General features: G+C 35.0%; 1 protein-coding gene across 2 annotated transcripts in view; it reads right to left on the bottom strand.

Annotated features, from left to right (window-relative positions):
• Window positions 1-17,278, bottom strand: part of LOC116171458 (T-box transcription factor TBX20-like) — a gene marked incomplete in the record, with an annotated part of 102,200 nt that overhangs the window by 58,542 nt on the left and 26,380 nt on the right. For both annotated transcript variants that reach the window (XM_031488316.1, XM_031488317.1), the window contains 1 exon segment: window positions 11,820-12,132. In XM_031488316.1, the coding sequence (XP_031344176.1) occupies window positions 11,820-12,132 (313 nt within the window).

Genomic DNA, 17,278 nt, shown 5'->3' with positions numbered 1-17,278 from the left:
CAAAATACGACCAGATGTTCTTAATTTTTAACACGTAATTTCACTTTTACAATTAAACAAACAAATCAAAATAAACAAATTACACAGCCGTTAATAATTAATCCTGATACAAAACAAGCTTGAACTTTAAATTTAAATCAATCGAAATTTAATATCAGCGACCCAATTTCTACTAAAAAAATTGATATACGTACAGAGTGTCCCATTATTATTAAGGTTTCGAGCCCGAACGAAACGTTTGCTTGATTTTGTTTACACAACAGTAGATATTAACCAAAAAGTTGTAGTAGAACAATTTTTTTGGTGATGAAAGTCCAATTTTCAATGTGGCTCTATAACTTACGAATATTGCAAAACACTGTTTGCTTATTTTTTCAGTAGCGACATAGGACGTATTGACTTGTTTGGTTTCGTTTATTGCAATATGTTCAATGGTCAGGAGCTCGGTCAGGAGCTTGGAAACCCGTCACCTCCCTGTGTTGTCTTAAAAAGTTCGTCCACTGAACATCTTCCTTAAGAAATTGCGATCCAGCTTCCAGAACGTTCTCCCCCAAAATAATCGCTTTGACAAAATTCAACCATAGAATATTCTCCACCAAAAAATGAATAACATTAGCCATGGCAAAAGAGCCCCACTGCATTCCTACTTCCAAAAAATAAGGTAGCTCCCAGTATTCGATACAAGGGCATTCCTGGAAAAAAGTTCTCTGCTAGGAGTGATTTTTCTATACAGAACATTTTAAAGGGTTTATTATTGTTAGAAATTGACGGAGCAAATTTACTTGAGGGTGAATATTTCGAACGAAGGGATTCACTGGAGAAGGTTAGGTACCTGTGGTGAGTTCCCTTTGGGAAAAGTATTTCGAAACCAAGCTACTGCAAACGAATTTACTTGCGAGAATACATATAAAGGACATGCAAATGAAACCCGGTCACTAGTGGACTCAGTCAACACACTTCGTCGTCCGTTGCGAATCGATGTCCGCGAATAGCCTGCTTTAGAGGTCCAAAGATATGAAAGTTATAGGGTGTTCGGTCGGAACTGTACGACGCTTCCAACCGAAACTACGTCAAACGGTACGCACGCGTCTGTCTGTCTACCAATGGATGGCGCCACCATACTCGAAGTTACGTGGTGCCACCCTACGTGTAAGTCAAAAGTTAGAACTTAGGCATATAATGTGCGGAAATGAAGGTAGAAAATTGGTTTTCAGCATCCCACATCGACAAATGCGTTCACAGGTTTGGAAAAGTTCACCTATTGCAATAGATCAACATTTGATAAAGCTAACAATGTAAAGATCTGGTCCAAGCTTACCAAATTACAAAAGCAATAGACATAATCATGACGAAAAATCGTTCATTCTTTTTAATTTGGTTGTCTACAAATCTTTTATGTTTTCTATTGGATGCCATCGCCATTTCTGTGTAGGTGATATTTTAGTTTTGATTTATGGAATTGTTGACAAATAAAAATCGAAATTAATGGTTATGAAGGACACAGATTACACAATTTATTTTCAAGTAGAGCAAGTAATCGTTAAAAATTATTTTGTAAATAAGTATGACAAATTACAACCAAATTAATAATCATAATCACCTACGCGCCATTTTTTTCATAATAGAGAAATCACAACTTCCATTTCAAGTTTCGATTTTCCCATTTATCCGCCCAGCGAACTCACACGTTGCGGTATTTCGTAATAAAATTCGTGATTAAAACGACCGCCACCCACTTAATTAATTTGTGTGTTTATTTAGCTTATTGAAATCGTAGATTCCGAACAATAGGTATGTAACGTCCGCTAGGCGTTAAACTATAGAACGACACCTACACATTCTATGAATAAGGCAGCAGATTTAATTTCAATCAGTGCCTACAATTTCGTGTAATAGATGCAATTACAAAATTTGGGCGTTACCAAATAACTCAGGACGTCTACAAGAGTTACCTACAATGCGACCTGTCTACACACCTTTTTAATTATATTTGTAGTCTGGAATAAAATAGTGTCAAATCATTATCTTGTAATACACCGCATATCACAACGTAGGGAAATGTTATCACTTTTGATTGACGGTGGTTTCATTCAAACATGGCCATTGATGAGCACATCGATAGAACCCACGAAATAAGCATCAGTCATAAAAAAAAGAAAAGACGAAAGTTTCGGCCTCAGCCTGTATCCAAATTAATCTTTTGCTTCTACGCTAAAATTTCTTCTACCCTGTACTTAATAGCTGTGAGAAGGAAGACTACGAAGTCACCATGCGAACCAAAGTGTTAAAATCAGTAAGAAAAGCACCAAAAACCACAGTACATCTAAAAAAAGACCATTACGACAGCGATGCACAACTAAAGAAAAAGTAATAATTTTTTCATTATGTCATCCTCAAACCTGGCTAACACTCGAAATCAAAAACACTTTGACAATTAACATTCAATGGCCTTTTGGACACTTAGATAACCGACAGGATACCAAGACCGTTCGAATTTTATTGTATATTTGGTTTTACACTCTGTTTCTCTATTTTTGGAACCTAAACGCTCCCAATTGTAACACGTTGCACTCACAGAGACAACTGATTCAACTCCGATTCAACCCTATACCTTAAATTATACACGTTATTCTTCAATTTTAAGAACTTACTGAAGTCGTTAAAATGCAAGGATTTAAAATTTTGCTGATGGAGATTAATTTTCTGAAACTCTGCGGTTTTCAGGTTTTAGCGCATTTTTGATTCTCAAAAAGGAGCTTATAGTTTCATAACTGTCGGTTGTTTGGGCGCTTTTTAGCTTTTTATAAATCGATCGAGATATCGGCAACGGAATATCATAGAACTTTCGCGTTTTCGGCAGTACTATCGTGTTATTCATGCATCACTTAGAATAATAGCTACCAACCTGTCGTCACACACCGTTTGTCCGTTCGTTCGGGCGCGTTTTTATAAATCGACTGATACCTATTAGATAAAGAAATACCGTAGACTCTTCGGGTTTTCATCATTAGTTTCGTACTGTCGAGTTACTCCTGCACGGTTTAGTTGGAAAGCTGAAGATCATTCCTGAAGTTGATAATTTATGAATTTCCTCTAAATGTCTCCTTTTATAAATCGATCGAAATCTAGACAACAAAATACCGCACAATCTTGTGGTGTTCAGCATTAGGCTCGTATTATCTTGTTGTGTTAGTATCGAACCAGAACCAATGTACGAAATGTGTCTTTGACAGATAAGAACGTCCATTTTCGTAGAAACTTAATTAATGTTCTAATGTTTTCGAGAAAACGCGCTCTGATTCTCGTGATGCCTGATAGATCTTTCACTTCAAAAGATAATAGTCGAAACGTTACAATGTTGTCGGTTCTAAAAACCGGCCCGGTGGAGAATGAGACCCGTATTCTCCGCTATACCTTCGCATGTATAAAAACAGAGTGAACGTTTCGTACTTAGGATTCGGCGAGTACTTAAGTAAAGATCTGGTGGGAGAGATGCATTCTTACTTAAACCTTCAAAGAGAACCTATGCAGGGCGAGCGCGGAAATTTATAAATCCCGTAAAACGAAATCTTTCGCCAAGTTTTCAAGACCAATATCGTGTTGTGTACGGCATTTTTGAGAGCGCGTAAAATGTCATTGTTAAATGAAAGTTCGAACCGAAAGCCGTATAAGTACCGTATATAAAGATTTGTGCCACCGTTTTTGACGAATTTGCTTTTCCGAATAAAAAGCTAATATATCAAGGGAACTTCGTGGTGTAACGAAAAATAATGGAGGGCTCACATTTATTCATTTATTATCCCTCTCTTGTCTAGCGCCCAATTACAGAGTTACCCGCATAACGCTTTTTAGAGATGCCTCTGCAGAAGGTCCTAAGTTGTTCTATACTACTCCGGTATTTACCTTACGAATTAGGATAACTGCAGGAAAACCTAATTCGGAGTAGCCGGCGGAATGCTCGAAACTGGTCTAAGGTAATTCCCATCTCTGCCACAGATGAAAGGTTCGAACACCCGACCTCCGGAATTATTGTCCAACGCTCTACTACTGAACCATAAGGCACAATCGCTTTCGCCCCTCTCCTTAAGGTTCATGAAGCGGCTCAACAATTTTTTCAACTTGTGCAACAGGTTCGAGAAACAGTTCAATAGGTTTTTCAACTGACCAAAGCTTTTCCACCCGGTTCAACAGCTACTTGGACTGGTATCGTTTCCAAAATAGGTCGGACCGCTTCAGGAAACTTAAAGAGAGGGGCATAGGGGGACGTGCTAGTCTCTGATTGGCTCTGACGTCACGAGCTCGTCTCCGATTGGTACGACGTCACTTCCTGGCCCAGAACATACTTTGGTCTTCTACTTAAATTGTTACCACGAAAGCGTTAGTGTTATAGGGGAAAAACATTTCTTTGTGCGATTTTTTGGAGTGGCCATATTCTGTTCTGGTCTTACAAGTATTAAAATATGCTCCCAAATTTGAAACGTTGTCTCCAGTTAAGCAAGGATCACCTCCTTGTCCTGGAGATTACAAGATATTTCCCCGTATTTATTTTAATCTACTCAAAATCACTTCGCTACCTTTTGAATAGCGCATATCTTCAAAAAGGCTATCTTGTTGTGTGTATAAATGAACAGCAAAATGAGGTAAGGGAGGAGTTTAACTGCGAATAGATAAATTATCAAGTATCAAAGTTATGCACGTAATTTGTTTATATGATGTGCCAATAATAGTTATTTATGTATTAAGGGCGTAATAGTGATGTTTATATTCTCGAGGGCCTATGGCCCGAGAGCTTTTTAGTCGCCCGAGAGTATAAACATCAGCTTATGCCCGTGGTATATACAAAATTTTATGTTTTACAAATAGTTTTCTTCGTCAAGGTAAATATTCGTTTACAAAATAATTCATTATGTTTGATTAAGTATGCGTGGTTCGAATTTGTTAATGTGATTGAAACCATCCAAACGTCAAACGTAATTTTAAATAATTCAATTCATCGTGAATGAACAAGAAGTTCCAGAAACTATACGAAATAAGGCCAATCTTGTGATTTAGTAGGTATTGACAATTAATAATTGACGTTTCTAATTTTCAATGACCTGCAGATATTTGTTTGTTTTGTCTTTAAGTATGAATTAGTTACTATGGTGATACTTAATGCCCGAGGGCATAAAGTGGTACTTTATGCCCGCATATCACAGATATAAAATGTGCTAGGATAGGTTAGTAAGACATAAAATTATAAATAAAACGGCAACCGGTAAAAAGGTTAAACACAATTAATTTGTGCTTTCGTAATTTTTCCCATAAATAAGCTAAATTGGAACTAATACATTGTAAGGAACCTGACCTGAAACACGGTTGTGACTATTTCAAATTCGTCAATCATTTTGCGAATTTCACTTTCAACGAGTAACCAAATACAACGCGTTCCACCATCCAATTTTCCAAGTTGCTGCTAACCTTCCAAAGTAGAAAAGCAGCTGTCAATGACAGAATGTTTCAACGGATCGATAAATGTAAGTTATTTGAATTTTTCCCCGAATTTTTCTGGTAAATGGACCGTTTTTGGGGGTTTTGTATAAGACATTTGCACTTAAAATCATTTCAACCTTCCTGAAAAAATTTGTGTATTGTCTATTAATGATAAGGGAATGCAAACCTCTCATTAATTGTGAAATGATTCTTAAGTTCAAAAACGCCATCCTATTGTGCGAGTTAAATTTTTATTTAGCATTCAGATGTGTGCAAATTTATATTTTATCCAGGAAATTTGTACCTACCAGGTGTGGAGTTAATTACGAATATGAAGATCTAGGTAATTAATTTAACTATATTTTGCATATGTTACATGAAGTAGGTACATCAATCCTTTATATTATAAGAAACCTGTATTTAGAACGATATTATTTTCAACAATATATTCAAAGAGTTCAATTTATTTGAGTACTTATTTGACAGTGGCCAAGCCAGTGTATCAGATATTAATCTTCAGATTATAATTCGAGGGAAAGACCCATCTTCCACAAGGTAAGGGTCATTGAACATTGATTAGACATTTCATTACAAAAAATTAATTGTTACAGTAACATTTTTACCAGTGCCGTAGAGATTACATTTATTTTCTACAAGAGGAGTTTCTATACCCTACAAATGTAGCTGGCCCGTTACAATACCATACCCGGTTATTTTAACTAAATAAACGCCAATGAAAGTGCTTGTAAAACTCTTTAGAAAAAGGCATACTTTTCTTGAATTCTGATTTATATGTGCATCAGAAGTGGTACAGAAAATTTGATAACATTTTAAGAATCACAACTTAGTAATAAAGCCATTAATTCCATGATTCATGTAACGTAGTTGCTGAAAAGCAACTTAACGGAAAAATTTTGGAGCTTTGGGAGGTTTGAAATTAAGAAAATGTTTATCGCAGTGGAAACAAAGTTAATAAGAAAACTACATAAACAGTGAAACATTGTGTTGTGTTTAATCCTTTAATAATAACAGATTACGAAAAAAAAGGTGAAATCCGTCAAAATGTTGTGAGTAATTAGATTCAACTTTACACTCAAACACGCGAACCCTAAATTTCTAATTCATTTTTGCTAATAATGAAGATCCCTAATACTTTTTTTCTACGTTTGATAGATGTTTAAAATTTGATTATAATTCCATAACAGGCTTTACCATTCAAATAAAAGTACAAATTCGTCAAAAGCGACGTAATCAGTTTTACTTGAATTTTTGCATAAACTAAAATCGACTATAATTGAATTATTAAAAAATAAAAAAAATTCCCTAGAATAAGCGAACAGGATTAAATTATAAATGACTTCGTCTCTTATAACGTTAACTTCATTTACATCAAGTTCCCGTTTCTGCCATCTACTAACTATATTTTCAACCAGTTTCATTTGTTAAGACCTCGCGGATCTTGTAATTTCAACGAGAGTGCTCGTTTCACGTCACGTTACCGTCACCAGTACTTGACACGCCGTCACTTTAATCAACTCCCAAATTTAATTTTCGGTACGTCATCATGATGACTTCCTACACCACTCGTTTTGTTAATTTAAATTTCGATAAGTAGTTTAACCCTTCCCGTGAACCTGCACTTTAATATCGTTAAGGAATCATGCGTGCCTTCTTATCCCTGGAGAATTTTAAATCAAATACCTTAAATTACCATATCACTACTGATGAAATTGGTTTGCATTAAGATAATTAAACTCCGGTTCACGTGAGCAGGCAATCTCGAATTGTGAGGTAAAGCACGGAAAACTAATTAATTTGTCTAGTCGTAGTAAATCGGGAGACAGATTTTTCGAAATAAGTTATTGGGTGTAAGACAGAAGGTAGTCGGCAGGTAAAAGAAAGCTAATCGATTTTAAAAGTGTTCGATGGGCACTAATGATTAGCCTTGTACAACGGAGTTTAAACGCGAAGCGCTTCTTTTTTGTTCCGCTGGCGAAACCCTTATAAAGTTTAGGAAACAAAACAGGTGTCCAACGAACATCTGTCGAAAATTGATTTATTAAGATCTTGAGTGATTAATATTATAAAGCCATTAATCACCAATCGAGCATGATCAAAGTTGAATTATCGACCGACGTTTGAAAATTTTAAAACAAATAAGGGGCTATTAAAACTAACAAAAGATCTGCGTATTCAAATAAATCTGCCACGCTGTTGTTATAGATCATGACAGATTATGAACATTATCTTGAGTGATGGCAGTATTTTACTCAACGTCTGTATGTGCCTTTTAGTTGTGTTTTAAGTGTCATTTGTACGGTACACAGTTTGCTCGTTAATTAATCATACTAATTCGCGTACCTACTACATTTTCAAAAATCGTCTCTCGGGATTATAAAAATTCTTCAACCCCTTACGGTAATGAGGCAAAGTTTCCTTTGCGTGACGTTTGGCCAAATAAATGATCCTTAGTAAGATTTATTTTATGGGTGGCAATTTTGAATCAACCTCACCTGCAATATTTAATATACTAACGTGTTCATCTGCTTTTTAATTCGCTTTTTATAATTAAGAATTAAATTTTATTTGCAGTATCACTAATTAAACAGCATGACTCATTTACACGGTCATCTTTTTTATTAAATGATAAGCGCTTCTTTCGATATTCTTGCATGAACGTTAATTAAAGGGGAACCTTTTCAAATTTATGATAATGGAAAGTTTTATTGGTTTAATGTATGGCGCATATTTATTTTAATTTGGTATTTGAAGTATGTGTTAAAAGGTGAAAATTCGTAAAATGGAATCGTTGGGTTATGTTAATGGGACGTGTTGGTAATAATGCTGCCAATGGAAAAGAAGGTACATTTATAAGTAAATTTAGGACATTATTTTCTATAAGATTGTGTAACTAAAAGGCCCATACCTATAAAGCGGTTTGGTAAAATGTAATTTGCGCTGATGCAGTGCAACAATTTACCTGTACGCGAAATAGGTGTCAAATCCAAAATTGTTTAATAAAGTTGGAGTACGCGATAGGTATTAAATTATTTAATTTTGTGCTCATTTTACACTATTTTACTACCGTGTCATAAAAATACTGTGCGCTTAAGGATTTCGAGTTATGTTTGATTTTCAAATGGGCCTCCAACTTCATGCTTAGGTATATTCACTCATTTTGGTGTTACATATTTTATTATTATTTATTATTGCTCTTGAACATCGTATTAAAATTATTCAGGTTCATTAAAAAATGGGCGTTAAAACCACATTTCACATAATTTTGTCTAGAGGATTTCTAAATAATGTAAGGTTAATTTCTCATAACTCCAAACCTACTTATAGATCTTTGAAAAACCTTCAAGGAATCTCTGTTATCTCTGGACAAGCTGTCAACAGTATCTGAAGGGTATTTGCAAATTTTCTATAAATAAATGAAAATACTTTTGCAGAAATTCTGAGATATTCATTTAAAGATACCATAACAGAAGAACCACTAAGAATAATTTAAACGAATAGTTTTCGACGAATACTTGTATTTGATAGATATGTGAAGAACCTTTGGAGAAACTTGGATGTTGGGTCACATTTTTTCAAACATTTTATTAAAAATACCAGAGGAAATCTGAACATTTTCTGAATGAAAAATAATCTCTAGAAAAATTTGGAGACCGTGATAAAGTTTCGAACTATGAAGAATATGAAAAAAACGTTTCACCATGTCAAGCTGAAAAATATGACTAACAGATTAGAAGGTCACAGAAGAATTACACTGCCTTCTTTTTGACTGTGTCAAAATTTAGCTAAGGTTGTTCAGTTGTTCTACAACCTTTATATACTACGCTCTTACAAAAATGGCATGTTCCAACCCGGATTCTCATAGGCATAGACAAAACTCGGCAATATACCAACTGTCATTATTAGATAATGGTATTAAACATGAAGCCCAAAAAGAAGACACGCAAACTATGAAGGTTGTTTCTCAAACCATTATGTTTGCTTCATTTAAGAGGGCAACTTCGCAGGGGAGTGACTTTATATTTATACATTTTCAGCTTTGTAAAGAATTAACTCACAGTCAAATTTCGTTGAGATCAAGTTTTTTTCAACGTTCGTGATACCCACGTAATTAGAAGGTTAAAATATTTATTTGTTACTCAGTTGTAAACGTTGATTAACAAGACAAAACGCAAACGGGTAAACGTCATGTTTAAACGCTACTGACTTGTAAAACTGACAGCAGACCTGTAAAAATTTTGACAGCAGACCTGTAAAAATTTTACAAGTTAGTAATCTAGTAATTTCATTGGCCAGAATTAATGCGAAGTCTCTGTTACATGGATCACATGATATTTAAGACATTTCTTCAAGATCAATTTAAGAACTAATTATTTACGTTTACAAATGAGTAACAAATAAAATATTGTACATTATACGCCAGGTAATAGTTTTTACTGGCTCTAGGAGATGACAGGCTCGCCTAACGGCTCGCCAGTCAACTTCTCCTATCGCCAGTAAAAACTCACTTACCTGGCTAATAATGTAAAATACTATTATGTACAGCCTGATGTACAGCTTTCGATCAGATTTCTTGGCTCGAGCTCTTCTTAAATTACAACAACAAAGAATGAGGTTAACAAAGTTTAACGATAGATGGACCGTAGTTTGTGCAGGATTGGGGAACCGATTTGGTTACCGGCTGTATATAACAGTAAGTGAATAAAAAGTATTCGCCTGTAGGTAACGCATTTATCATTTGTGGATGGTCAAAGAGAGGTCGAAAACGAAAGTCGCCCTCGGGCCAAAGAACCAGTTTTAAACCTGGTAACATGAGTGCCGTTTCAGACTTCACTTGGAGGCTCGGAGTGTAACGATTTATTTTCTCCATTACGAAGCATTGTTTTTTCTGTGTAGTTAAGAGAGATGAAATTTTATTTTTTTCCTAGAATTTAAGTTTGGATTTATCTCTTAATGTCTGATAACAAATTGATTTAGAAAAATTATTCGACCTCTATTTTTTTATCTAACATACGTTGAGAGGATAGTCTTTGTTGTCAACTGTGCATGATTGGTTGTTATAATTTTGATTTTCGGAAGAAGGGTTTCGCCGTAAATAGGACGTTAACAAGAAAAGCGTCGCTTTTAGACACCGTCAACGAAGAACTACGTTTGATTAAAATTTAAAATCTGCTTTTAGCCAAAATCAGAGCAGAGTTACGTCTCGTGGAAAATTTTAAATCAGCTTTTTGCTACGTTCAGCAGCGAATTACGTTTTGTTGGAGAATTTATTTCGCTTCTTGCGAATTCCATCGTTGATTTACTGCCAGTTAGTACTTATTTGAAGCTACAGCCGACATTGAAAGTTTTCGTTCAATTTGAGTTTGAAGATTGAGGAAATTCCGTTTGCGAAGCCGGAAGCAGAATTCGCGGCTAATTATTGGTCGACGTTTTGAAGTTTTGGCAATCAAAGGTGCTGCAAGAAGAGGTGTTTGTCGGCGCCCCCATAAGTGTGTTTTCAACGTGACTCAGTTTGAAGTTGAGTTTTTTTATTGAACGTCTTTGTCTACCCGAAGAGAGGATGTTGCGATTACCCGGTCGTTAGTATAAAGTGTGTTTATTGAAAATTGTTTTTGTGAATTGTGTAAGGATACCTTTTATTTGCATATTTCAATTCCCGGTCAAATAATGTAAGTAGTTCTTAATTTTAGTCTTTTTGTAATAATTGTTTGTGTTTTTGTACCATTTTCCTTGTGTGTGTTAGAATTAAATCGCACTTTTGTAATTGTCACATTAATTTTCCGTGTGTCATTCTAACGACTATTTCTAATTTACCTGTGTTTTCATTGGATGCTTGCCCAAATTTATTCAAAATTTTGCAGTTCAGTTTGGAGCTTATATTTCATTTTATAGCATATGTTAAATTGACATTTTAATAGGTTTGAATGAGTAGGCTAAGCCGTTCTTTAACCTTAAGGATAGATAAAGTGATCACTTTAACCGTAAGGGTAGATAAAGTGAAACAGATGACTGTGAATTCTAATGACATCTGTCATTCTTATTTCAAATGCACGATATAAAATGACGTTCAGAACATATGCTACATTTACTTAATGTTGAATCAAGCACTACACAAGTAAACGTGACCATATACCTATACGTCTGGAGCACCTCTGACCTTAGTCACTAATTACTTATCACGCGTAATGCTTTTTGTGTGCCAATGATTTAAAAAGGTTGAATTGAAATGGCCTTCTCAATTGCAAAAATGCGCTGTTGAAATTCTTTTATTCTTCACAACTTTGACGCGATATACGTACCATCAAAATAAACAAAATGATTTCCCTTACCTGCCAGTCTTTGTAATAATCATTTCAGTCCCTAAATCATTAAACTTGTCCCATAAGTCTTTGGTTTCTAAATGACAAGTAACGTTCCTAAGTTCCTCACAGTTCCATCGTTCTTGCAACAGCGGATTGCGATAACTAGACGGCGATCGTCTACCGCCCGAATGACACGCAACTCCCGATTCGGAAGTCGAAGAAACGTCCGCGGGAGAATCTCTTCCACTTTCAATATCCGTCGGTGGCACTATTGTACAATCTAATCCTACAGGTTCCGGTGTTGTCGCTACTGACGACGCCGAAGTTTCCACGAACTTTTCTGAAACAACAAAAATCTTTCATTAAACAAAGTGTAGGGACCCCATGAATATTTTATAAACCCAACTCTCCATTGTAATACATGAATGGTGTAAGTTATGATTTCGTTACGCATTTGTTTAACAACTATGATAGATATCAGATTGGATTAACGTTTTATGATCGCCCAAATAATTTACTATTTTCGATATTGCATTAATAATGACAAATGTCAATGCTTTATATTTCTCACTTATAATTGCACAAGAGGTTTGTATTTTACCGAGTAAATTTGGGTTGTTTAGGTAATGAAAATCTGTTGCCTAGCAATTAGACGAGAAAAACTGTCAACTAATAAAAATGCGACACCGCAGGTGGAGCATTTTTAGGTTGACAGTTTTTCGAGTTCAATTGCTAAAAGGCAACAGATTTGAATTGCAACAACACAAATTTACTCGGTTTAAATACAAACCTCGAGTGTAATTCGGCAGGACAATTTAACGAACAAGAAATTCACATAGCTAATCAATTACTGACAGACGTCAAACTAGTCATATGGGAAAGGATAATGCGATAATTGGTTCGAAAATGAATAAGTGAAAAAACCACTAGTGCATTTGTCGCTGGAAAAGTTGCAGGTAACTTTTGCCGCTGTCAAAGTGACAATTTCACTGCGGCTTATGCGATTTTTTATACATGAGTTGAATTGTCATATATAATACCATAAGTAGTCGAAGTATTGTCGAATATTTTTGAGGTGCTGTCACGAATGCTAGTTACGCTGATTAATACCACGAGCGCTTGCTATTAAAAAGCGTAACTAGCATGAGTGGAGCAGCAGCTCAAAAATAATCTACAAATACTTCGACTACGAATGGTATTCGGAGGACTATTCAATGAATCAAAAGAAAAATTAAGCATAATTACCCACGCGAATGTATTTCCATGACAACAATAAACGTCAAAATAAATTATGGAAGTTGCTTTTCATTTTGCTATTGATTCTATTCGAACTTTTGTGCTCCAAGCTAATTCGTTATGAGTGATTAAATTAAAAGATGTGGTGATAAGTCGGTTGTCGAAATTGATTAACAAACTAAGAAGAATGTTCCGGTTAATACGACAAAATTTCGCGACATTTCACTGGTGGAAGTTTGACAAATGTCATTGAATAATCGCATTGAATTGTCGCTGAAATACCACACGTGAAATTATCGCTGAAATACCACACGTGAAATTATCACTATAATTCGTTCCCATTGGCTCAACAATTTGAAATCTCGACATTTCACTGGTCGAAATGTGACAAATGTTAGATGAATTGAATAGTCACTGATATTTATAATCAATAAAACTGGGTGGAAACTTGAAATCCCAAATGTAACAAATTCAATGGTTTTGACTATAGGTACAATGTAGCCAATGAATCGTGATAAGAAAAAGATCCTTTTTCGAGATGCATTTTCCAACAGCTTCCCCCTAGGCTTCCCCCATTTATGAGTGCGACTTCCTTTATTGTACAACATACAAGAGGGGAGGTATCTACTTTAAATTGGTTTTAGTACGCATTTGGAATGATTGTTGTTGTGGCTTCCATTTCCTTTTTTGTCATTTTATTGGGCGTGGATTTTCTAGACATTGTAATGTGGACCCACACAAATATCAACGCTCGAGGGTCTAAAATTCTAAGAAGAAGAAATACAACGTGAGTGTCTCTCAAGATTTCTAATACTTTCAGAAGTTATGCAATTCACTACGGTTCTAGATTTCAAGGGCATAACATACCAGAGATCCTCCTCGAACCAGGCTTTACGACCCCATGACCGTTACCTTTAATATTTCAAATACAGAGTACGAAGTCTTTAGGCAATTGGAGTCCACAATACAAAACGAATGCATTGACTTTTTCCAAATCTTCACAATTAAATAAAATGTGGAATTTATATTGCTGTGTAAACAATGTCAGGTGGGACGTTGTATTTGGTTTTAAGGCGTTTGGAATGAATTTGGGTGCCTAATTGTTAATTAATGTCATCAAAAATTTTCTTTAACCAATGTCGTGAGTCTAATTACGTTTTAATACACAATTTTGCGAATCCAGCGTGTAGTCAAGGTCATGTTTATTTACTGTCTTTATAATGATAGTGTATTTCTTGGAATTGTTAGATTAAAGAATCTTTCTACCTCAATTTTATTTGTTATTAAGGCGCTGAATAATGTGAATGTGTCAGTTTCGATATGATTTACTAAAATTTTCGTCTGTGTGAGAAAGATAAAGGTAATTGTTTGAGATTATGAATTATGAAGTGGAAATGTTGAATTAGTTAAGGAAAAATTCTTAGAATTAGTGTAGACGAGACGTTTTTGATTGTTCTTCGCATCGGTTAGTTTCGTTTCTATGCATTTATTGGTTGTTAAGGTTTTAAGAAATTGTGGGATTTTGTTTTAAATACGAGAGACGCGGAAAGAAGACGCTTTTTTCCAAGTTCGAGGCCAGAGTGCGGTCCATGCTGTCTGTTCGAAGCAGTATTTTTCTTCGTATAAAGTTCTCGAGACCAAATTTTGGAACAGACGACTGTCGCATGATATTGAATATGCCATTTTTTTTGAGGGCACATTTCCGAGGACATTGACGAAAAACTTCCCTATTGTGTCGTGTATTTTTGGCGTCATTCAGGGGGCGACTTTACCTAGGGGAAACTTTAAGGATGCGAAAAAAAACGAAGCTAAAATAATAATCTATGTACGGGGTTTTTGGATACGTATTCCAGGTAGTGCCGTTACGTACAGGGTGATTTAAAGTCGTGGTTCACCATTTGGACCTCTGCAACGGTGAAAGATATAATATAGGTTGCCTCTTTCTGTGACGCTTTTGAAATTCTTGAAAAATCTTTGAAAATAATTGAGATATTACGGAAAAACGGAAAATGTCAATTATCGTATTTTACCTAGTTTAAGCAGTCGAGAATAGACGGTTCGCTTTAGCACTTCTTATGGGCACTTTTTATTCGGAGAATCTGGATCTCTTATTGGAATTTCCATAGCACGCTAGATGTTGAAGATACAGGCTACTACTTCCATATTTCTTATGGACGCCATATTGGATTTTTACGGAATGAGATAAAGGACAAAAACAGAAAAACGTCACAAAAAATTGTAAAATGAAATGTTTTACATTCATTCCTCAACAAAAGATCCATAACTGTATCTTGCTATGGCTGCGATAGCGATGCAATCAAATTAATTTCTTTTTTGGCCCTCTATCTCATTCCATAAAAATGTATTGTGGCGCCTATAAGAATTATGAAAGTATAGTAGCCTGTAGCATCTAGATCTAGCGTGAAATGGAAATTTTGATAACAGATTCAAATTCTCCGTATAAAAATAAAGTACCCATAGAAGGTGCCGACCGTTTAAGCTGGGGAAAATGTGACATTTTCAGTTCAGTTATCTCAGTTATTATCAAAGATTTTTCAAAAATTTCAAATGCGTTTTTTTAGTCATAAAAAAACACGCAGCTAAAGTCATCCCGCATAATTACTAAATTCTCCGGAATTCATTTTGGAACAGCAATCACATTTTGGTGCAATCGATGCCTGATTTTTAAATTTTTTTATGGTAATTTGTTTCAAAATTCTATATGTCACAGATCACCTTTTACCCCTGCACAACGGGTTGTTCATGGTTTAGCACAAAATCGAAAAACAGGAAATTTTACGCCTTGAATACGGTAGTATTATTATGTCTGCATAATTAGACGCACAGAGAGTGATAAGATTTTCGGTATAATAATTAATTTAATTTTAATTAAACATCTTGTAACGTTTACAAGTGTGGCATGTCCAAAATTAGAATTTTAAATCTAATGTCCGTATACGCTAGCTGCTAGCACCAAACGGAAAGGTTTCAGTAAGACATCTAATTGCTGGAATTGTACACATGCAGAAACTTATAATTACGTAACTCCAGAAGTTGCTCCGTAAATAAATGCAAATTACCGATTTAATTATACGTAAAAGAGTAATAAAGCATATACGTTTTCATTACTAACCAATAATTTTGTCAATTACTTCCCCTGTAGTTTTCCAGTTTTCCCACTTAAAACTCGATGCTACGCACAAAAGATCGCGCGGTCGGATTTACTTTTATTGTTTTATTTCTCATTTCGCCGTTATAATTACGGGCGAACTAAAGTAATTTAGTTTTATTTTCGCAGGTCGCGCAGTTGATTATCTACGAAAAATAAATTACAAGAACCAAGTAATATTTTGCATAGCACGCCGCTGAACTTTTTTACGGCTTTAGTGCCTTTAATTACTTACGAAGTAATAAAAATTATATACGATTTCCTTAAAGGGTAGCTAATAACTTTTAACACCATATGCGAGAAAATTAAAACGTTGCCTACGTAGAATCGAAAATATAAAATACTAGAAATTGTCACGTAAAGAAAAAAAAAACTTTGTCATTATTCCTTCACGCCATTCAGTTGCCCTCCGCTTCCAACAACCGTGAATGTTTCGTTAAAGCGTGTAATATTTTTTGCTACCGAGCCGAGCCCTTTTTTTTCGAAGCAATTTATTACATTAAATTGTAATACGTAACTGACAAAATAACACTTTATGAGCTTGCGAGAATTTTAAAGGGCCAATTTCTTGCTGTTTTATTTAGTGATGTCCTTAACTTCAAAAAGAATAAGCGTTTCTTTTACACAAAAGGAATACCCCAGCTGAAAATGTATGTGGGTAATGGCCGCCATACCTATTTATCGTCCTATTATTGAAAGTAAAAATGAAAAATGCTTGAATACGAAATATCGAATACATCAAAGACGTAAAAAGTACGCTGTCAATAAAATGAAATTTAATGACATTTAGAAATGGGTTTGCCTTTAATTTCCAAGTACCGGCAGCATTTTCTACACGTCTTAACATTAACTTAAACTATCAACGAAATTAGGTCTCTTAAATTTTGAAACGTTCGGTTTAATTACGTTAAATAATTGCAAAGCGGAATAAACTTAAAAATTTCAAGAAAATGAGAAGTGCGCCATTTTACAGTAAAACATATAATGCTGCCTTTTTTTGAGAATATTAAAGATGTGGGTCAAATACCCATACAGTATAAATATAGTGAAAGGAGAACTAATCTCTCTCTTCAACTAAGTG

The sequence above is a fragment of the Photinus pyralis genome, unplaced genomic scaffold (assembly GCF_008802855.1).
Source record: "Photinus pyralis isolate 1611_PpyrPB1 unplaced genomic scaffold, Ppyr1.3 Ppyr1.4_LG5, whole genome shotgun sequence".
Taxonomy (NCBI): domain Eukaryota; kingdom Metazoa; phylum Arthropoda; class Insecta; order Coleoptera; family Lampyridae; genus Photinus; species Photinus pyralis.
Note: the sequence above shows the minus strand (reverse complement) of the source record. Positions and strands in the feature narration are given on the sequence as shown.